Below are 23,013 nucleotides of genomic sequence, written 5' to 3'. Positions count from 1 at the left end.
CCCTTCCTGTAGTTCTCTACAGGCAGCCTGTAGTGGGTGTGGCCTGCTGAGCCCCTCCCACAGCTCTGCACATGCTATGAGCAGCACAGTGATGGTGTTGCTGGTACTTTGAAAATGTAATATCCAGGTGAGGGAGGAATGGGATCTGTAATTGCTACTTAGCTGCAGAACAAACAAGGCTGTTCTGTGTGGCAGAGCTTTGCAATTCTCAATACTGTTTTGACAAATACAAACCCTTTGGTAGGTTGATACCGATTCTGCTTGAAAAAAACAAAACTTGTCCTTTCTGTGTCTATTACAGCAGCAGTGAGCGAGGATGATGCACATCCTATTGTGTGTACAGCTAATATTAGCGAGTCATCTCACTTTAGGATAATGATTCTGATTTCGGCAATATATAATAGCCGGTTGATTATAGTGATAATTATGCTTACATGGGGCTTGTGTCTCTGCTAATATAGTTCAATGCTCAACCCAGGAATTTTTGTGGAGCCGGGTGGGAGGAAATTGTAGGGGTGGCAGTCCCTGTAATGTGACCAAACTCTTTAGTAGCCACATAAAAACAGCCGGGTGGTTACTGAAAAGCGCCGGGTGGTGCGCCCAGCTAAAAGGGGCTGGGGAGAACACTGTAGTTGTGTAGAATATTCTCCCAGCCCCCTTCCTAGCTGATAAATCTTCCATAGATGTTCCATCATACACAGGGTAATCTCATCCTTTGGAGGGGGGGATTCCTGTGTCCGATTTCCCTGTTTTATGTAGAATGCAGGCACTTCCATCTTCACCCGGTTCTCTTTTAGGTTCCAAATCTTCCTCCAACTTGATTGGCCAGGCTGGGTGGATGTAGCTCCCATGCATGCCGGTTGTATGTCAGGTTAAACGCCATTGTTAGAGCTGCGCATGTACATGTTCCTCAGGTGACACCCTTTATACCTTCCCTAGCTGCTAAATAAAACGTTTTTTGGTGTGCAGAGAGCAGGGTGGAGCAGCTGGGTATAATTGGGACCATAAATAAATTAACCATAATTAGACCCTACCAAAAAAAAGAACAAGAATATGGCAGGAGAGCAGGGAAACTTTGGCTGTGCTAAGAAATCCACCCTAAATCCACAATAAGGTCCCTAAGCAAGTTCAAAGGCACTTTGCACGTTAGCTTAAACATGTTTTATGGAAAGTACTCATTCGATGTACTTATTATTCTGTGCTATGTTTTCAGTTGGTGACAGGCTAACTAAAAAATAATCTTTAACTATGGTTACCTGCCAGCCGTGTTCATGCTGCTGTGTCCTCCGGTAAAATGCATAACAAAATCTCTGGACCGCCAAAGGTTTATTATACACTTAACATGAGGACACAGCACCATCTATTGGTGTGACCAGAGTATAAACCAAGACTTTTTCTAAGTCTAGAAATCTCTAGACTTGGTGATTTGTACTTGGAAGTCTATGTACAAAACCAAGATTTGTACTTGAGTATAAATAGTATTGTATTTGCATCATTCCCTTCCTGCCTGTTTTATGAACAGATGTTTCTGAATCTTGTCAGACTGAAGTTTATTAGCGTTGACATTGCTGACTAAAGCGGTCATCCTTACACTGCATTTAATACAGAGTTCGGGGCTACTCTGGAAAAAGCATGCAGCTAGAGAATTTAGAAAAGCTTTAGCTCTCATCCTTCATGTTTGTTTCTTGTCAAACCATTTAAAAATAGCAAATCGGTGATAAAGATAAAGCTGGGCTCTGACCCTGCGCTCATTTTTGCCAATCACAGCATTGTCTTCATTTCTCTTTTTTTATGATCCTAACTCATTTTCGTCCTGATGGCCTATGATGTCATCCAGCCCTCTACTACTCATAATGCATCGTCCACAGCCACCCTTTTGCTATATTTACAACTTGTCATTCATTGAATGCCAGCATCATCTTTCAGCATAACCAAGGGCCATCTCTATGCCCATTCTGCTACATATAAAAAGTACAAACCGGACGTGAAACACGTCAGCCAATCCAGTTCTACCCACAAAGACAGCAGATTTCAAAAATATTATTCCAGTTAAAAAATAAATGCAGGTGAAAGGAAGCTTTGTGTGAGCTTGAATAGCTGTGACTGCGCCATGTCTGTATTACATAGTTACACATAGTAAGTCAGGTCCATCAAGTTCAACCACTAGAGAAGTAAATATATCCCAGATATAAAACCCTATGGACATAGTTGATCCAGAAGAAGGCAAAAAAAACCCTGGTACTATTTACTCCAACGGGAAAAAAAATTCCTTACTGATTCCATGGGACAATCGGATGTTCCCTGGATCAGCAGTCTCTGTTATCTTTACTTTAAGCTTTAATCCCCCGTTATATTCTGTGCTTCTAGATATCATCCAGCTTTTTCCAGCAATCTATAGAACTTGCTGAAACTACTTCCTGGGGAGCCAACTCCACATTTTCACAGACCTTACAGTGAAGAATCCCTTCCTTATCCGGAGCTTAAACTTCTTTTCCTCCAGATGCAAGGAGCGCCCCCTTGTGCTTTGTAATGACCTTACAGTGAATAATTGGGAAGAGAGTTCTCTATATGGACCATTTATATATTTATACATGGTGATCATATCCCCCTTATACGTCTCTTCTCAAGGGAGAATAGATTCAGTTCAGCTAATCTCTCCTCATAGCTGAGCTCAAGTTTTTTGCCAAAATCTTCAAATAAAGTGCTGCTTCATTGAATGCTTTACCAAGTGTGTGTGTATTCTGTTTCACAAAACATATTGTAAAATTCCTCTTTCTTCTCGCAGGTGTTTCAGATTCTGATGAAAGCTGTAAAAGGTTCATAGACAGATGTATGCCAGAAGCTTTTAAAAAGGTAAAAAGTCATTACGTTTATTTGGGTTTCTTTAGGCAAGTGATATGGTGCCATTATGGGTGACATTGTGGTTGAAGCAGGTAGGAAGTGTCTAAGGAGGCACATTGTGGGTATTCTATATCATTGAATGTTTTGTTGTGGGGGGGTATGTGTATTTGTGTGCTTTTGATATAAATGGGATGCAGACGATGTCTTTGTGGTATGTACATATCATTTTGGTTTGGGGTGGTGTCCTTCTGGGTTGTTTGACATGATAAGCATATTTGGTGCCATTATGGGTGACATTGTGGTTGAAGGGGGTAGGAAGTGTTTAAGGAGCCCCTTTGTGTGCGTTTGATTTAAATGGGCTGCAAATTGTCTTTTTTGGGTTGTGTGATCTAAAAGGGGCAACTTGATGAATTGTGGGGGGGGGTGACATGATAGAAGTTTGGTTTGGTGTCATGTGTCACTACCCCGAGTGTGAGTCGGGATTAACGCTTTTTGCATGAAAAATCTCCCCTGAGTCACACTCAGGAATACTGCTAGGGGGGATAACTTCCAATAACCTGGCCCTGGTCCCTCGTGGGGCACCATCTTGATTGGCCAGAATGAGGTAACTGCCACGATCTTTCACAATCCTTTCAAATGACAAAAGACTGAACAATGCATGAACTAGCGCTGTACATACAACGCTGTACTGCTCTATGGAGAGGGGAGGAGGGAGAACGATGGAGTGTCACCCCGCTGTGCTCTCTCCTCTTCACTTTCATTACGATTGTTCCTCATCGTGGATCTGCTAGGATGGTCGTCGGAACAACAGACGACAAGCACCGTGCACACGCCACTTTCTGATTCGAGATCAGCCCTCAGCTACACATCTGACGTGTGTACTGAGCCTAAGGCTTTGCCGCTGGCATCCCTTAAATATGTTCACTGGCTCTGCATAAATTACCCAGAACTAAAGCCAATTATTTTTTATCTATTACCTTAAACTATTACTACCATTTAATTTGTAAGGAACAAATTATCTGGTGGAAGGAGCAGTACACCTGGGCAAATATACAACATGAGGATGTAATATTAAGTGACCTCTATCTGTGGATTGTTTACTGGGTCTATACAAAGCCAGATTATTTGTAATGTTGTGCTTTTGTTTGTTTTAGCCCTCATCTTAGATAACAGAAATGCAAACGGTGATCACCAGTAATTGTTTTAATGCTTTTTCTTAGACTAACGCCTTTTTTTTTCTCTTGCAGTTGCTAACCTCCACCGCTGTCCACAAATGGGGCACAGAGATCCACGAGGGCATCTACAACATGCTGATGTTATTGATCGAGCTGGTGGCGGAAAGAATCAAGCAGGAGCCAATTCCCACCGGTCTGCTGGGCGTTCTGACAATGGTAATGTCTGCATGCCTTGTGTTTCAGGCTACAGCAGGCTCTTCTTTGTGTTCCCATTAAAAGCTCTGGCAAAGTGCTGGCTTAGTTATTAAAAGCCCCAGGCGATTCACAGGAAGGACTGAGCACTTTATTACCCTCTAATGCATTAGCTTGTAAGTGATCAATAACACTCCTCACTGTTCAGTGGAGCAGAGAACAAATATGAAGACTTAGTCTCTCTGAGAAATATCTGTAATTAACACACAATGTAGGGACCTCGGGGTAAATGCCATTTTACTATAACAAGCCTTTATGTAAATCTCATGTAAACCAAAGCAGGTAACCCCAGCATACAATAGTAGGGGTTACCATAAAGCATATGTAAACCTTATCACTCAATATAACCTTTAAAGTGGAACTAAAGTGAAGATAAAAAAGCACTCTTACCTTAATCCCACAGACTCCTCGATGGCGCTGGACCTTTCCTCGATCCGCTCCAGCATCATCCTAAAATTCTTCTTTTGTCCATGTAAAGGGGGGAAAAGGAGAGCCGATCTCACTGCGCATGCATGAGGTCAGTATCTTTTTCCCCTTAGTGGAAAAAATGCCCCTTCTGCGCATGCCTGAGAACAGCCAGAGCCTCCCTGGATGCGTGACATGGGTATCCTGGGAGGCTCTGTGCTCCCATTTAGTTTCATTGCTTAGACGATCAAGACTTATCAAGTGGAACTAAACTCAAAATGAAAAAAAAAACACTTGCCTTTAATCCCGTCGATCGGTCGGGAGGTTTCTTTGTTTGGGTTCGGCGTTGTCTCGGTATCCATCTTTAGCCCGGCATAGAGGAAGCGACACACGGCAACATCTTCTTTTCTCTTCTAACAGGTTCTTCTTCCTACGTCACCCCATCTCGCACTGCAAGGGTGCAAAGTTTTTTGTTTTGTTTTTCTGCATGCCAACGTCCCGGGGGGCTTTGCGCTCCCATTCACAGCGATCAACACAGAAAGGGGAGGTCTACCCTTTTATGTAAAGTAAATGTTGAGTTTGGGTACACTTAAACTTGTATCATTTAAAATATAATTTTCTATATTTCTAAAATAGCAGCTTTTGATGAAATGGTCCTTGGTAATTCTGCCATGAATGTCTTTGTTGTCCAGGCACCACTTGACAATTCTCTGTTCCTGCCTTTCAATTGCGATTCTCTATTTTCACCCTGTCACAAGGACACCAATGCAACGGTAGATGCAGTCCAGCCATCCTTTGCGGGATATGGCACCAAATTCACAGATCCCTGACCCTACAGCACAAACAAGCAGTGCCAAAGCCAAGTTATTAATGAAATTGGAATTGAGTCACTGGCTGTCATAATGATAATTTGATGCTTTTATTTTTTCATGTCTTGCCTCCAGGCTTTTAATCCTGATAATGAATACCATTTTAAGAACCGGATGAAGATGTGCCAGAAGAACTGGACGGATGTGTTCAGTGAGGGGAATACTTATGCCTTATCGCCAGCCAGCTCCTTGCAAAAGGTGAGAGGTGTCCATCTTAATCCGTATTTTGCACAGAATTTCTTTTTAGGCCGCGTGAGAAGAAGCTGTAGGAGAGTGGCAGCCTCTGTATTGTGACCCAACTTTCTGTAATCACCCAAATACAGCCCGGTGGTGCCCCCAGCTGAAAGGGCCTGGGAAAACTGTCCCATATTACTAAGTTGTATATAGCAAATACTAATGCTATCTATTGTGTATTTCAGGAGCCTCACGGTTGGCTGGTGGATCTGGTTAACAGAGTAAGTCTCCAGCATGCTCACAAATTGACAATTTTTTAGGAATTTTAGTTTGGAATTAGATGTCAATAATTTCTCTTTTTCTCTAGTTTGGAGAACTTGGTGGATTCTCTGCAATTCAGTCCAAGCTGAATTCTGACAATATAGAACTCGGGGTAAGATGCATTTATGTTTTTTTTCTAGATAAGCAGTGAAAACATTTGTTCTATGTGTTTGCTGTATCCAAACACAACTATTCTTTCTCTGTTCTAACTCATTACCCTTAAGGTTCCAGATGTTTTAAGATGCTTTTTTGCCCGATCCTCTGTGTTATCATAGGATTTTTATCCATTCCAGCTAGTCTGGCCATTCTCATCTGACCCCTATCATCAAGACAATTCCTATCATCAAGACAATTTTTTCACTAATAGCAAACTCTACAGCAGTGTTTCTCAACCAGGGTTCCTCAGGAAGTTGCGGGTTCCTTGAGCATTGAGCAGTTTTTGCCTCTCAGATCAGTTTAAGTGACCCCAATGACCTTTTGGCTATCTGTAAGGTTGACATTTTTCCCAATGGCCAGCAATGTAAGAGGAATTCTTCCCCCTGACCACCACACTAATATACTGTGAGCCATGGGTATATTAATTATAGCCAGAGTTCCCTGAAGACCTGAAAGTTATTTCAAGGTTTCCCTCTTGGTAAAAAATTTGAGAAACACTGATCAAGAAATTGTTGTGTGTGTCGGTAGTTGCAGAAATACTTAAACCAGCCTATCTAACTTTAACAATCATGCAAGGTCATAGTTTTCCCTATTCTTATGGTTGATGTGAACATTACCTATAGCTTCTGCCCTGTATGCAGACAATTTTATACATTGCTCTGCTGTCACATGATTGGCTGATTAGGTAACTGGATTTATATACAGATATACACGTGTTCCTAATAAGCAGGGTATAAAAAGTATGTTTCCAATAAGTCTTCCTTTTTTTCTTTCTTGGGGTACATCAGTAAATGTTTCACATTGCTTTTTGAAGACCTGACACTATAACACATATTCTGTTTTCCTACCAGGCAGTGTCAGCATTGGTTCAGCCCCTGGGAGTTTGCGCAGAATACCTCAATTCCTCTACTGTACAGGTAGGAAATCGATATAAATGTTAAGGTTTATGTGTTAAGGCATGTTTTCATTTTTATTAATAGAAATGTTGAACTTTTATTTAATTAATCATTAAAGTCCTTTAAGTTTTTAGAATGATTAATTAAATAAAAGTTCAGTTTTAAAGAAAAAAAGTTTTGCCCCACAAAAGCCTGTCTTTTCCTTCTTTTTCTCTTAACTGGATTTGCAGAAGTTTTCAGGCTGGGCACTCTGAGAAAACTCTGTTCAAACAACTAGGTTGTTTTCCTTGGTTGAACCTACTATAGTAATAGAAATGTTGAACATCTAGGTAGTATTTTGTTTACTAGGGGGTATAAATACTATTGGCACGGTAGCTCAGTAGTTAGGCCTTTGCAGGGATAGGTCCCAGGTTTGAATCTCAGCCAGGAAGCATGGTGACAGCCAGGAGGCAGAATCTGCATGGTGTTTCCTTCCACATTCTAAAATGTGGTTAATTGGCTTCCCCCAAATTGACCTTAGACTTTGATGTGTTATTGACACATAACTATGGTAGGGACATTAGATTGTGAGCCCCTTTGAGGGACAGGGAAGTACTTTGTGAAGCGCTTCCTAAAATGTCGGTGCTATATAAATACTAGATAATAAATTAAATTTAAGTGTCACTGATGATATTCATCTAAGTTACTGCCTGCTGGAGTCCTAGGTTCAAATCCTAACCAGAGTACAATTTGCGTGGGTTTAGTAGGTTTGTTTGGATGTCCTCTTAGGTTTTTTATTTTTCCCTCACATCCTGAAATATGGCAGCAACTTTTATTTCAATAGATCTTGATTATCTCACAGGGTTTGCACAGCATATTAGTAAGATGGCATACAGATATGTAGGGTAGTCTTACTGGCCAAAATTATTCAATGAACCCATAGCTAGATATATAAGTGTACTTTTATTTATCTATTTTACAGCCAATGCTGGATCGTGTGATTCATAAGATGATAAAGTATGTGCAGAATGTAGAAGAGAAGGATCTTAAAGATAAGGTATGTAACTGTCTATCTACCTTAGACTTTGATGTGTTATTGACACATAACTATGGTAGGGACATTAGATTGTGAGCCCCTTTGAGGGACAGGGAAGTACTTTGTGAAGCGCTGCCTAAAATGTTGGTGCTATATAAATACTAGATAATAAATTAAATTTAAGTGTCACTGATGATATTCATCTAAGTTACTGCCCGCTGGACAAGTGCCTACTGGAGTCCTAGGTTCAAATCCTAACCAGAGTACAATTTGCGTGGGGTTAGTAGGTTTGTTTGGATGTCCTCTTAGGTTTATTATTTTTCCCTCACATCCTGAAATATGGCAGCAACTTTTATTTCAATAGATCTTGATTAGCTCACAGGGTTTGCACAGCATATTAGTAAGATGGCATACAGATATGTAGCATAGTTCTCCCCAGAGCTTTTTAGCCGGTTGCTTCGCCCGGCTGATTTGAATACCCCGCCCAGCTCTCGGCAGCTCTCATCCTCGGATGCACGGATCTCAGTGAGGTTGCTCTGTGTCCTCCTGTGCAGCTTTCATGTGAAGGAGACAGAGGCAGCCCTGCCCCCATCTCATAGCACGAGCTCTGCCTGGGAAATGTATCCACTGCTAGCTGCGTGTGAATTCTGCATCCTCACAGCTCTGTGTGTACAAACCTCCATATCTCCTAATATGTATGTCACAATGACCTGTAACTTTCAGAGTGTACAGGGGACCCTCATAGATACTAGTTACTACAATTTCAGCCCCCCAGTTTTAAATAATTTCAAGATATGGGGGTCACAAATGTAAAAAGTTATGAACATTGAACTTTGGGGTTGCTGTTTCAGAGGAAAGTGCAACTAGGAGTCCTAAATTGAAAGTGCAAATTGGGCACTCCGGAGCCACTAACATAGCAAGGAGCATTGGGGTGGGCCCCTAAATATATACCTACCGGTCACAAATCTATACCTATGAAACCGTCTGCTTCCCTTCTTTGTACACCAATTTCTCTGAGGGTGGGGGTACAAAACTGAAAATATAGTTGCTAGTGTCAGGCACATTCTCCCCCTACAATCTCATTACTACAGCATCATTAGAACATAAAACACTCTGCCCATTAAAATGGGCTTCCCTGCCCTGTTACACATCTCTTCCATTCACTTTCAATATGATCGTTCTTCGTTGTCCGTTGTACACACGTCCGATATCAGCCCTGAGGTGATTACACTGGTCAACAAACATTTTCTTGCCAAACAGATTAAAGTCATTTTAGGTTATGTTTGATGCACAGATTCCAAATACAGTATTGGTTTGGCTAGATTGGCTTTAGTTTTTGAAATAATGACCTCTATAATAACCTCATAAAAAAACTAATGAAACCTGAAAATTAAACTAAATATGCCTACATATAACAAAATAAAATTTTTGAAATACTTAATCTCAATGTATTCTATACTCAGAACCAATCACCAAGTTAATTGAAAAACTCCATTTGTATGATTTTCCTTTTATGCTGATGATCAGGACAATCACGTTGAAGGCTCCAGCAGTCGTCTGCCATTATGTGTCTATCCCATCTGCCCTGATACCTTTCTTCCATCACCTTTATATCTTGATGGAACCTCTCGCCTTGTTCCCCACTAAAATCGCCAAGGTTTTCTGTAAATTTTTGCAAATGGCTATAGAGATAGTGTACCTTTATGCTCATGGTAGCACCCAAAGTTTAACAGCAAGTTTTGTACCAGTGCTTCATAATTTTGTGCTTTATGGTTACCCAAAAAGTTCTTGAAAACCATGACATAGCTGTGCCAGGCAAAAGCTTCAGTATCAGTCATGTAACTTGTGAAATTTGAGTCATTTATCAGTTTCTGAATCTGGGGTCTATCAAGGATTCCTGCTTTAAATTTTTCATTACTCAATCCTGGGAAGAATCAACAAATGTATTTGAAGCAATCAGTGCTTGTTCAGAGCTCTAACAGATTGCTTCTTTATTCCAAACTTTATGTGTAAAGGAGGGAGAATGATTTTTTTCTTTGTCAGCCTTTGGCTCGTTAATGATGTTCGCTGCACCTTTTTTCATGTTTTCCCTTCGAGGCCATGTGACTTTTTTCCAGTGATCCTGCTTTGCTCTACTATACCACAAGCAGAGGAAACATGGGTACCTTGTGTATCCACTTTGATGTCCAAGTAAATCAACACATATGCACCATTGGTGTTCATGATAGCAATGCTTTTGTAAGACCATTTGGATATTTTCATATTCTTCTTTAAATTTTCCTGAGTGACCTATAGGAATTGATGCATAGCAGTTGCCATTATGCAGTAAAACAGATTTCAAACGTGGAGTGGAACTGTCTATGAAAAGCGGCCAGTCTTCTGCTCGGTATTCTGGTACTCCCATATGGGCTAGTAGTCCAGAGATGGTACAACAGTACACAAAGTCTCCATCTTCACTGAAATATGGAAGAAGTGTCACCCCTTTGTCCTATAAACCGTTATTCTAACTTTTGGTCTCACACAGTTCTTTTCTTTTAGCCTGAATGCTAAGAACTGCTGGTTTGATGAAACACTTCCTTCATATTCACTTCCACTGCCAACTCCTGGATTACACCCCAAACCCTGTATGTCCTCCATGTCAGATATAGGAATATCAGGGAGTGTACTGAACACTGGTATGGGAAAATCAGCACCATGCGGCACAGGTCATCTTGCTGATTCCATATCAGGGTACTCCCACTTGTTTTTCTTGTAACAATTGAAACCTTTTACATTCACAGCACAAAAATACCAATCATTATGATGATTTCTGGGCTCTCGCCATACCATAGGTAAACCAAATTTCAAACTTTACAGTTTTCCATGTTTCCACTGACATAGACACTCTACACAAGTTTTACATACAGTATGGGGAGCCCAATACTTATCTTGGTGCCCCAGTTTAATACCAAAATATGCAAATTCTGTAATGTTTCTTCTCTGTTTTTGCTGAGAATATTCACCACAAATGTAGCAAAATACATTAAGGTCATTTAAACAACTTCTTCTTGAAGAACTTATATTTCTGTGTAAAAAGAAAATGTATGAATAAAAAGATGGCAAATCAAAGTTTCATGAAAATAATGCTACATTTAATAGATAAAATGGCAAACATCAGTGTAAATAAAGATTGATAATAATATGCTGTGTTAACATTTGTTGTTGGTAAAATCATCTATTCTGATTCCTGTATCACAAGAACTAGAGCCAATTCAATGAAACTGATGTCATTTCTGGATTCAGCAATTTTTTTTTTGTTGAGTGGTGTTATTAGACGAGATTCATCTGACGTGTTTTATGTAAGCTTAGTCTAACAAATATTTAAAAAAAAAAAGACATGGAGTACAGGAGGGGCCCTGGAATAATTTGTGATGGCTAAAGCGACCTTACATTTGTAGTGTAGGAGGCTGCCATTAATAGGGCTTATCCCGATATTTAAATTCTCTCTTGAAAGGTGCAGGCCTGTACTGCAGCTTCTCCTCCAAAGAGGCTATAAAATGACAGACAATATTTAATCAGCAGCTTTTCTAGACAAAACAGTTGTTCTTTCTACCATTCCAACATTTGGTAATTCTGATTATTGTTCCTTCCTCCTGCAGAGGTTAGTTAGTATCCCCGAGCTCCTGTCTGCCATTAAGCTGCTGTGCATGCGTTTCCAGCCGGACCTGGTGAATGTGGTGGACGACCTTAGGCTGGACATCTTATTACGAATGCTGAAATCTCCTCACTTTAGCGCAAAAATGAATTCTCTTAAAGAAGTAAGTCTGCAATATTGAAATATCTTTATGCTTTGCAGTTCCAAATCACTCTGTATTTTTCTGATGGACCACTTCTGTTTTTTTTCTTTTCTTTACAAGGTAACCAAATTAATAGAAGACAGCACTTTATCCAAATCTGTGAAGAACGCCATAGACACAGACCGGCTCCTAGATTGGCTGGTGGAAAACTCTGTCCTTTCGATAGCACTGGAAGGTTTGTTTTTCACTGAACTTATCTTAATTATGAATTCTAATAATGCGGTACACTGAATAAAGAAACCTTGAGAATTCTGATAAAATACTTTCATAGGTGAAGAGGAAAACCTATAATGTTATTTCATGATCGTATGCAGAAATTCAATACTGTAGTATCTGTCCTTATCTAAGAGGTATAATATTTTTATCCAGTATTTATATAGCGCCAACATATTACGCAGCGCTTTACAGAGGCCTTAGTCATGTCACTGGCTGTCCCTCAAAGGGGCTCACAATCTAATGTCCCTACCATAGTCATGTTTTTATTACAGTCGAAGGTCAAATTTGGAGGGAAGCTAATTAACCTATCTGCATGTTTTTGAAATGTGGGAGGAAACCGGAGTACCGGAAATCCATGCAAACATGGAGAGAACCTGAAAACTCCATGCAGATAGTTTGCAGGCCGAAATTCCAACCTGGGACCTAGCACTACAAAGGCCAGTGTGTTAACCACTGAGCCAAAGAAAGGAGGTGGAATCTGCATGGGGGAGCATAAGAAAAAAGACTATAGTACATAGGCATCAAAAGAAGCTGCAGGAGTGGGGGTCCGGGGAAATTTTTAGTTAAGTTAGACAGGAGAACCAGGTAAACAAAGGAGTAAATGGAAGAGAAGAAAGTTTTGTCACATTGGTATGGGGAAACAGATTTAACCAGGGTTCCTTCGGAGGTTGCTGGGGGTTCAGTTTAATTGAAACCAATTATCATTTTTGGTTATCTGTAAGGGTGACATTCTTCCCAATGGCCAGCAATGTAAGATGAATTCTTGCCACTGACCACCACACTAATGCAATGTGAGCTGTGAATATAGAAAATATAGAAAGGGGTCCCTGAAAACCTGAAAGTTATTTCAAGGGTTCCTCGCTGCTAAAAGGTCAATAAACATTGGATTCGACCAACCACAGAGGGATAGCACTGAGCTCGGAACAAGCGGAGTATGAGCCAAGCATAGGAAGTTAAAATATAATCATCGGTATGGCCATCCTTTCCTATAGCCGTTTTCCCAATTTCTTGTGTGCTTAGACATTACAGGAGGGGGCTTGAATTGATTGGCAGTGATGGGGGGGAAATGGCTCTTGTAGCAGTTGGGTAGTGCATTAGAAGAAACTTTTTGGAGGTTTTAATGGATCCATGCATCAAAGATAGCAAAGTTGGGATACCTAAAGGCTCTTAGAAAATAGTCCTAAAAGTTTGTATGAGTATGTCTGGGTTTTGTTCAGCTGACTTTGATTCCCTTTAAAGTGTTTGGTTTTAGTTTGATAATATTAGAATTTAAGATAGAATTTTAAAACACACATAGACCAATTCTCAATGATGTCACGAAGCCTTTGCACACCAGGGAAGACCACGTAAGCTTATTTGTGATTTCCTAAAACAGGAAACATTGACCAGGCACAGTACTGTGACCGGATAAAGGGAATCATTGAACTGCTTGGAAGTAAATTGTCCTTAGATGAACTTTCTAAAATCTGGAAGATACAGGTAAGAAACATATCCTTTTAAAGACCTATAACATTAGATTTTTTGTGTGTATACATGTTTCACTTGAAATGTATAAAAAGCATAGGTAATTATTGCAACTTATCTGTTGAAACATTTTACTTACGTTTGTCTTCTCTCTCCAGTCAGGGCAATCATCCACTGTGATAGAAAACATTCATACTATTATTGCAGCTGCAGCTGTAAAGTTCAATCCTGATCAACTAAACCACCTCTTCGTGCTTATTCAGAAGGTAATGTTATTTGTAGTTTAGAAATTGGCTGCATATATTCCCACTGGAGATCTGCTGAGCTGTGTTCTAAGCAGATTTGGTATTGTAATCTTTGAATAATGCAGCAGGTGTATGGTCTTTTTTATAGGGAGACTGTCGCCTATCTATTAAGGGCAAAGTAACAGTCCCTTCTAGTAAACCCTTCCCGAAGTATGCTATGAATAATTCCCCTATACGGTCTTCTCATTGATGGAGTCCACCCTACGTAAATGCTGGCATTAGAGCAGTTGTCAACAGTCCCCCGTACAGGGATTCTCCCACATTTTAGTGTTTTTCCTGACTGGGTATACAAGAAATATCCCTTCTTCCCGATTTAACTGTTCTTGGGCCACCCCTTTTGTTTCAAATATGTTGATTTGGGTTGTACATGAGAGGAACAAGAAAACATTTTGTCAAACCGAAACAAATGTAAGATCATATATAATAAACAATAGAGGAAAGGGGGCAGGTGGTAGGGTATAATGGAGGTATAATGCCATAGGCAAGGATGGGTCAAAACTACAAGTGAAAGAAGATTCCTAAAGTTCAAATTGTTAGCAAGTGCTGAGTAAATGGTGGACAAGTTCCTACCACCTTACAAGCGTACCAGATGGAAGTGAACCTAGACATGGTGTCGTGAAGTTGAGCAATTCATTTTTCTTGCACAAAAGTCTGGGTCAGATGTCTTTTCACTTCAGAGAAGCTCATAGAAGGTGAATTCTGTGAGTGCAATGGATTGTCTTACAAAAGTGAGGGCATGGGTCAGCAGGTGAAATTAATGGTTAGAAAGAGAATTTGGTCAAAGGTTGAGAGTGCTATTGTAGCGTTCCTAGGGACTGATGATAATGCAGTAATGAGGTGGTAAACGCAAAAGGGCATGCCAACATAAATGCAAAAATGAGCCAGTAGGAGAGGCATGCGCAAAAACCTAAAGGAGAGCAATCGGGAGATAATTTGGAGGGGTTGGTGGAAACCAGATACCACCTGGATAGTAATTTGAAGGAATTTGAAGTTAGTTCCTGGGTGCTCACATTGTCCACCTCTCTCATTAGTAGGGTTTTATCATTTTCATCATGCAGGATCATTATTGTGTGTTACCTATGATAGTTTGCGTGCTAAGACACACACTCTACCTAGAGATGCCTTCAGGTTCACATCCTCTTATCAAAGTGTTTTTATTATTTGAAGAACTTTTCCCATGAGCCAACCCACAGGGCTAAACTTCTTGAGAGAAGTACTGGGGAAAGGGTTCAGTGATGATTTCTTGAAGGGATGCATAGCACCCTGTCAGCTCCTACCACAATCTCTTGACATTTCACAAAGAAAACCGACACCCAGTGATCACATCACAGGAACCTGGAAATGCAAAATATTACAGGATCACACCTTCAGCTGTAAATGTTTGACTAAATAAAGCAAATTTTGGACAGTTGAGTTATGTTCAACATCTGATGTTTACGCACTAATCGCTTTCTCTCTGTAGAGTTGGGAAACTGAGTCTGATCGGGTTCGCCAGAAGCTGCTGAGTCTTATAGGTCGTATCGGACGAGAGGCACGCAACGAGACAACAACAGGAAAGGTGAAGCTTGGAATAAGTGAGATCCTGCGAGCCCAGAGCCTATGACCAATATAATGACAATATTTTACATCTGTCACTCTGCAGGTACTGGAGGTCCTCTGGGATCTTGCTCACTTACCAACTCTGCCATCTAACTTAATCCAACAAGCCTTAGAGGAGCACCTGACAATCCTGAGTGATGCCTATGCAGTAAAAGAGACTGTCAAGCGAAGCTACATCATAAAATGCATCGAGGACATTAAAAAGGTCAGTTTATACATATGTACTTGTACCTGAAAGGTATTGTATGTGCAAAAAACGTTTTATCACAAACAGAGCCACGGGTTTGTGATGTACTCACTAGTGTCCATTGTTTTAGTATTGATCCACCTAGCAGTTTCTAGTAACATAGTGTTGCATTTGCATCTGTCTCTGAGAAGAAATATGTTGCTGGGTAAAAGTGTGAAGGTTCAATCTTTTCATTCTGTCTTTATTGCTGTCAGACCACTTTAACAACAAATATTGTACTGTGTAAAAATACATAAAGGGTCTGGAAGCATTTAAAGCAATTCTGATTTTTTCTATGAAGAGTGAAGTCTCAGGTAAGCAGTCAGGTGTACAGATCTTCATGGCCCAAGCGGACCAGATGTAGCTATGGCTTGAAGTTTAAGCAGCTGCATCTACAGTACAATTAAGGGAGGTAGACATTTGGTAAAATGGTCACATTAGTCGAGCAGATTTTGTTTCTGCTTTTATTAAGATAAGTGCAAAATAAATCAGCTTCAGTCAGTACATTGTTGCCTCTGCTGTATACAGTGACTTTTACAACAACCTCTGGCTAAATTAGTAAAAAATAATAAAGAAAGAGGTTTGAGGCTCGCTTGTTTCTGTATAATCTTAATTATGTACTTTTGCACATTCGATCAATACATAATTACAATGAGCGGACGTTTGTTTTTTTACCCTAGTCCTGTTAACAGTTCACAGGACTCTGGTATTTCACACTATACATAGGTGCTCTAAAATTTTGGCACTTAGGTGAAACATATCTATATTGACGTGGTTCCCATTAACAATAGCAAATGTGTAAAGTGATAAAATAATGTATATCCATATATTATGTACATCTTACTGATTATGATAGTCATATACAAGAGTAGATGAGTGAAAATCTATTGTTAACTAACCCAAAAATAAAAGAAATGTCTTTTATTTTACTTATGTATAGGTGATGAAAATCAAGTACAAGGATAATAGATATAAGAACAATGGGTGAACATTTAAAGAAAACTCAGCTGTGGTAAATTGCTGTATGCAAATACAATATATTAGACATGACCAAAAGTGGGGCGGGAAAATAAGGGTGCGTCTTATGGTCCAAATACTGCCGCACAGCCAAACCGGCCCCTGCTTCCAAGGGGGGCCCGGCAGGCGGCTGCAGTTCCATCCAACCTGGCGACCCCCCCCCCCCCTTGCAGCATGGCCCCTCCGTTCTGCAGCCTCGCCAGCTAGGAAACAATGATACCGGGATTGTACTTTTACACACTTCCAGGAAGAAGGGCGGCGGCTGCAGTGCCATCTAGCCTGGCCCCCTGCAGCATGGCCCCCTCCATTCTGCAGCCTCTCCGCCAGCTAGTAAACACTAATGCCCAGATTACAAAAAAACCAATCCAACCCTACCTTATGCCAATGCTGTCACTTCCAAGGGGGCCCGGCTGCATTGCCATCTAACTTGGCAGGCATCATGGCTGCTCAGGTCTCCCAGTACCAATACCCAATACCGTATATGGAGGAAGAAAACAGTACATACCAAAGAAGAGTAACTTTACAGTATGCTTAGACGATTGCTGGTATCAGTATAAAAGAGGTATAACAACCCTCTTTAGTGATAGTAGATTCATCCATCAGTGTATATTCACATTGCATAGAGATAGGACTAAAGCTACGTACACACGTCAGATTTTTATCGCCCGATAATCGGCATCGGCCAATTATCGGGCGAAAATCTGCCGTGTGTACAGTCGGTGTCGTCCATCGTCCGGACGACCGACCTGCCGGATCCACGGACGATGGACGACAGCCGATCCTAATGAAAGGGAAGGGGAGAGCGCGCAGCAGGGTACCGCTCCGTCGCTCTCCCCCTCCCCTCTCCATAGAGCATGAACGGTGCTGTATGTACAGCACCGTTCATGCATCGTGCACTCCCTTGTCGTTGGAAAGGATCGTGAAAGATCCTTTCCAACGACAAAAATTGGAAGTGTGTACGCAGCTTTAGCCTTCCAATGTCTAAAAATGGATAAGCGCTGGTCAGTAATTTTAGGAAGTGAAACATTAGGTATTAATATAAGTATAATGTCAATTGTAGGTTCGACGTTCTTAGTATAAATTGACAAAGTCAGTGATCAGAAGAATGTGGTAATACGAACAGCCAAAAAAGGCTGTAAGGACCCAGATAGGACTAAGCCTAGCAGTATCTGAAAAGATAAGTCCTGGTCAATAACTTGGAAGTACCATATTCATATTGGGATATAACCTTCCAGTAAGTGGAAGGTTATATCCTAATATGAATATGGTATCAGTATCAAGTGCCTACTTTGATGGTATAAATACAAATCCGCAGTTAGGAGAGTGTAACAGCATGATGATATGGCAATAAATACCAATACAATGATTTTCATGATTCACATCATAGATTCTTGTAAAAATACAGAGTTGCAGTTTTAATTGTCTGCTGTCTTCATGCAATGTTTAGTTTGATACACAATCCATGAACCTATAAAAGTGCTTATTGTATAATTCCATAATGTCAGTTTGAATTACTTAATCAATTATTCCAGTATGTGTTTCAAATATATTGCGGATTATACCGCTTGTATCCTAGTATGGTAAGTGGGTAGTAACGGGTCATTCTTAGTTAGTACGATATGAGTACTGTAAAGGGCTTTAAGTTTAATATAGGAAAGATTTAGAACTCCGTGTCATTAAGACCTGGTATTTGTGTAGCTCTCATATTTACAATCCATTTTATTTCCATTTGCAATAATTTTTGTCAAGGTCACCACCTCTTTGATTGGTGGGTGTATGTTCCAAGCAGAAAAACTGCAAAACTTTAGCGTCATGTTGGTGTCTTGTGTTCACATGGTGGTAGATAGGTGTGATAATTTTACCTACTTCAATTGAATGTACACAATCATAAATTCTTTTTTTGAAATTTTTTTTTGTTTTGCCAATATAGAATGCGCCACATACGCATATGATTATGTATATGACGCCCTCTGTATTGCAGTCAATGTAATAATTGGGTCTATGGTTCATGCCATTTGGTAACGTGATCATGAGGGCTTCCCTAACCCAGCTGTATTGTTTGCATCATCCACATTTAAATGTACTTTGGATATCTTTAGCATGGGGCTGTAAAAAGGGTGTTGTTGGAAATGGCTAGAGACCAGATGGTCTTTCAAAGATTTGGACTTTCTAAAGGTGATCATTGGTTTATTACCAATGAAGTTACTTATTTTAGGATCAGACTGTAAAATGTACCAGTTTTGAGTCAGAGTTTTGAAAATAAACTTATGATTCTCATTGTATCTAGTGTTCAATCATAAGTATCAGATTTAAAGGGAAGGCCTTCTCTTTGATGGTTAAGTGCTCTTTGATAGGATTTCTGATGTTTTTCGGGTAGCCCCCTTGTATTAGTCTCTCTTGTAGGTGTTTCACCTCATGTTTAAAATCTGATTCATTGGTGCAGTTCTTTTTACTCTAAGATACTGACTAAAGGGTATACTATTTACTAAGGTTTTTGGATGGGCACTATTGGCGTGCAGTATTGTATTACCTGCAGTTTTTTTTCTGAAAAGTGTAGTGGTGACAGTATGGTTGTCATTGATCCTAATGAATGGGTCCAAAAAGGTTCAGTACCTGTCTAAAAAAGGATAATGTCGTCAATGTAAAGTTTCCAAGAAATAATATACAGTGGTACCTTGGTATAAGTCCTTAACCCGTTCCAGATCCTTGGACTTATACCAAACTAATTTTTCCCATAAGAAATAAAAGGAAAATTATTTATCCGTTCCCATGAAAAAAAATCCTAGTGTTATTGACATATTATATATTGATGGGGTTGTATAGAATAATACAGAAGAAGAGTTGAGTGCCTACTAGGATGGTGCTGAGAAGGGAGGAGGAGGTGTTCTGTAATTCACAGAGAGTTATAGCGTGGGTTGTTCACTGAATAGTGGTTCTGAATAGTTCACTGAACTGACATAATGACGCTTGTGGGCAGTCGTGGCTTTGTCTCGAGAGAGGTAAATACGGGTAACACGCAGCGTTATGACTCATTTTGACCCATACAATGTATACCAAGCAAGATTTTTCGTATCCAAACAGGACCAAGTTGGACTTATTCCAAAACGGACTTATGCCGAAGTACCACTGTATTTGTTTCTGTAGGTAGGTCTTCTCATCAAAGGTGAACATATTTTTGTTCAAAATGAAAGTTAGTAAAGCCATAATAAAGTTGTTTTGATGGTGTGCCAAAGGATATTCTTCAATCATTCTGAGATAGTATGTACTCCCAAGGTGTGTGGTATACTATTGTACAATGATTGTACGTTGTGTGTAAGTTTAAGTAGGAATATGGTGTATTGAAGGTAGAATGGTAATTTTTTCACTAAAGGGCGTAAATATGTATCTATCAATTCACTAGCATTTGCCGATAATGAAACGATACCTGAAATTATGGGTTGTCCAGATGGACGTAATACATTTTTATGCAGCTTTAGTAATGCGTAAAAAGTAGGGACTATAGGGTATTTGTTGGTGAGGTAGTCTTTAGTTTTTCGGTCAATGATTTTGTCAGAGTAGGCTTGCCATACTATTTTATGATATAGTTGCTTATGTATTAGGAGTTGGTTACTTGGGATAGTACAGTACCAATCTTCTTCAAAATGTCACAGCAGATTTGGCGATATTGATCTCTGTTTAGCACAACTAACTTCCACCCTTATCAGTAGGTTTTATTATGATGTTTTTCTGTTGTTTAAGAGTGTTGTGAGCCTTCTAATGGGCTCTGCTGAAATTCATATCATGCCTAAGCCTAAATTGATTCTCAGGATCTAAACCTCTGGCTAATTATAAGTTATTCTTTCTCTGCTCTGATAATGTGAGCCATAATAACCATAATAAATATTCTACCTTTTTCTTTCTCTTAGTCATCTCAGCATAACAACCCACAAGTGGTATGGGTGGTGCCAGCCTTACGCCAGCTCCATGAGATAACCCGCTCGTTTAACAAGCAAACCTACCAAAAGCAAGACAAGGTATGAGACTTGTGTCCTATGGGGTTCAGAAAGTTCCTGTGAAACCTGATAAAATTGTGCTTGATACAGACCTAAAGTAATATTTCTTGTTTTGCAGAGTATCATTCAGGATCTAAAGAAGAATTTTGAAATTGTCAAGCTGGTGACAGCCAGCCTAGTGGCATGCCATCGCTTAGCAGTTAACACTGTTGGTCCTGGAGGGCTGATCGGATCCTCACTAGTTGATGGCAGATACACTTATCGGGAGGTATCTGAAATTGAAAGTCTTGATATTTACTCACATTCTTTACTTGACGAATTAACTTTATATAAAACTACCATCTCAACCCATTATGTATTTCACCTAATTCTTTACTAATTTGTACAGTTTTACAACGGCCCCCATTTAAACTTACCAGTTTGCATTCTTCTGGTTCTGTGAACATGTAGGCAAACACTTTGTCTGGAGGGTAGATGACTAAAGCCTTGGCACAGAAACGGCTTAAATTATTCATAGGGTACAGTAAAAAGAATAAATTTGTTTGTTGTACTTTTGTCCGGGAAGGTCTGTTTTTATGTTATGTTACCGAATTTAAGAAAAGGAAAAAATAGTTTTTGCTTAGCTGGCGCTTGTATTGAGCTAAGTTTCAGTGTTGTTACCACTTCTATGTGAACCATGCTCGAGATTTGAAATGCTACATGTAGTGTCTCACCCGGGGAGTGAACAAGAATGGTAGTGAATGGTTCAGTACTGGTCACTGCCAAATGGTGAAACCCTGGTTCATTAAACAACTAGTGCTTGGGGCTGCCAGCAACAGAGTGCCATCAAGGAATATCTGTTCTCACCACCCATCTGAACCTACTAGATATTGTTTAGATTCAGTTAAGATCACAGGTAAAATTTTATTAAAATTGCAGAATCCACTTTTTTTTCAGTTAGCTTCAAAGAAAGGTGAAATAGATATCTTCATGTTCCACTTCAATAGCTTTTCACCATCAGTGAAAAATAACTATAATTTTTTTTTATTTCAGTATTTGGAAGCACATCTAAAATTCCTGGCATTTTTCCTTCAAGAAGCCACCTTGTACCTTGGCTGGAGCCGTGCCAAAGAGATCTGGGAGTGTCTAGTCACCGGCCAGGATGTGTGCGAACTCGATCGTGAAGTAAGGCCTGAGAGCGGTAAAATATCAGGACCGCATTTTGACATATTCAGTGTTTGCCTAACCCCATCTTACAAGTGACAAAGTTGCATTTAGAAGGTGTTTGCTGCAGCTTACTCCCCCAGTGCAGGATTGTGCATGCAGTGGAGCATGCTGGGTGTCACATTCACATGTCCCACTTTGAATTACAGTCCACATCTGAAAGATTTAGTAAACAAACTGGGGCATTATGAGGGGAGCACTGAGTGGAGAATTATGGAGGTCATCATAATTGCACTGGGGAGGGGGAATCGCTTTCATGAAGGGATCACTAACAGGGCCACTATCATAAAGGAAATACTAATGGGACATTGTACCAAGAGGAGCACCATATTGGGAGTGTAACACTGTAATAGGGGGACACTGGCAGCAGCTTGGGCAATGGGGTACTGAAACGGTGGAACAGAGGGTGGGGCATCCAAAAGCTGCCACGATGTTATTCTTTCTCATAAACTAAGCCACAAACTCCCCATGTAGACAACTAATTGGGGTATTCTCCGGCAGATGTGTTTCGAGTGGTTCACAAAGGGACAACATGACCTGGAGAGTGATGTCCAACAGCAGCTTTTCAAGGAGAAAATCCTCAAGCTGGAGTCCTATGAAATCACCATGAATGGTATGAGAGATTTTTTGCGATCATTGCAAATAAAGAAGTAGCATTAAAGCATACTATACATGCACACAACTTGATAAAAGTTAGTTGCAGCAATTTGTCAGTGGTTAAGCTCTGCTGCATATATGTGCATGTATTGCAGAGATGTTTGTTTCCCAGACATACAAGGTAAATTGGCATTGAAATTTGGAGGATATAGTAGTAGATATAAACTAAAAATGGGTAAAAATACTCAAAAATGCTGATGTTTGTATTTACTTCCAGGTTTCAATCTTTTTAAAACCTTTTTTGAAAATGTAAATCTGTGTGATCATCGTTTAAAGAGGCAGGGTACCCAGCTGGTAAGTACAGACAATCTCCTGTTTTCTCTGATCTATCACTGACATTTAAACTGTTCTTTCTTTGGGACAAAATGATGAAAAGCAGAATTAAGGAAATTAT

The 23,013-nt window shown here is 40.0% G+C and overlaps 1 protein-coding gene across 1 annotated transcript in view; it reads left to right on the top strand.

Annotated features, from left to right (window-relative positions):
* Positions 1 to 23,013, top strand: part of USP24 (ubiquitin specific peptidase 24) — a 94,773-nt gene that overhangs the window by 31,904 nt on the left and 39,856 nt on the right. Inside the window, exons 3-20 of the mRNA XM_072419339.1 lie at positions 2,786 to 2,853; positions 4,089 to 4,232; positions 5,618 to 5,740; positions 5,962 to 5,997; positions 6,084 to 6,149; positions 7,045 to 7,110; positions 8,051 to 8,125; positions 11,743 to 11,901; positions 12,001 to 12,115; positions 13,532 to 13,635; positions 13,779 to 13,886; positions 15,388 to 15,483; positions 15,568 to 15,729; positions 20,673 to 20,780; positions 20,878 to 21,027; positions 21,792 to 21,923; positions 22,464 to 22,575; positions 22,837 to 22,913. Of these exons, the coding sequence (XP_072275440.1) occupies positions 2,786 to 2,853; positions 4,089 to 4,232; positions 5,618 to 5,740; positions 5,962 to 5,997; positions 6,084 to 6,149; positions 7,045 to 7,110; positions 8,051 to 8,125; positions 11,743 to 11,901; positions 12,001 to 12,115; positions 13,532 to 13,635; positions 13,779 to 13,886; positions 15,388 to 15,483; positions 15,568 to 15,729; positions 20,673 to 20,780; positions 20,878 to 21,027; positions 21,792 to 21,923; positions 22,464 to 22,575; positions 22,837 to 22,913 (1,901 nt within the window). The remainder of the gene's footprint in view (positions 1 to 2,785; positions 2,854 to 4,088; positions 4,233 to 5,617; positions 5,741 to 5,961; positions 5,998 to 6,083; positions 6,150 to 7,044; positions 7,111 to 8,050; positions 8,126 to 11,742; positions 11,902 to 12,000; positions 12,116 to 13,531; positions 13,636 to 13,778; positions 13,887 to 15,387; positions 15,484 to 15,567; positions 15,730 to 20,672; positions 20,781 to 20,877; positions 21,028 to 21,791; positions 21,924 to 22,463; positions 22,576 to 22,836; positions 22,914 to 23,013) is intronic.

The sequence above is a fragment of the Pyxicephalus adspersus genome, chromosome 8, assembly GCF_032062135.1.
Source record: "Pyxicephalus adspersus chromosome 8, UCB_Pads_2.0, whole genome shotgun sequence".
NCBI classification, from domain to species: domain Eukaryota; kingdom Metazoa; phylum Chordata; class Amphibia; order Anura; family Pyxicephalidae; genus Pyxicephalus; species Pyxicephalus adspersus.
Note: the sequence above shows the minus strand (reverse complement) of the source record. Positions and strands in the feature narration are given on the sequence as shown.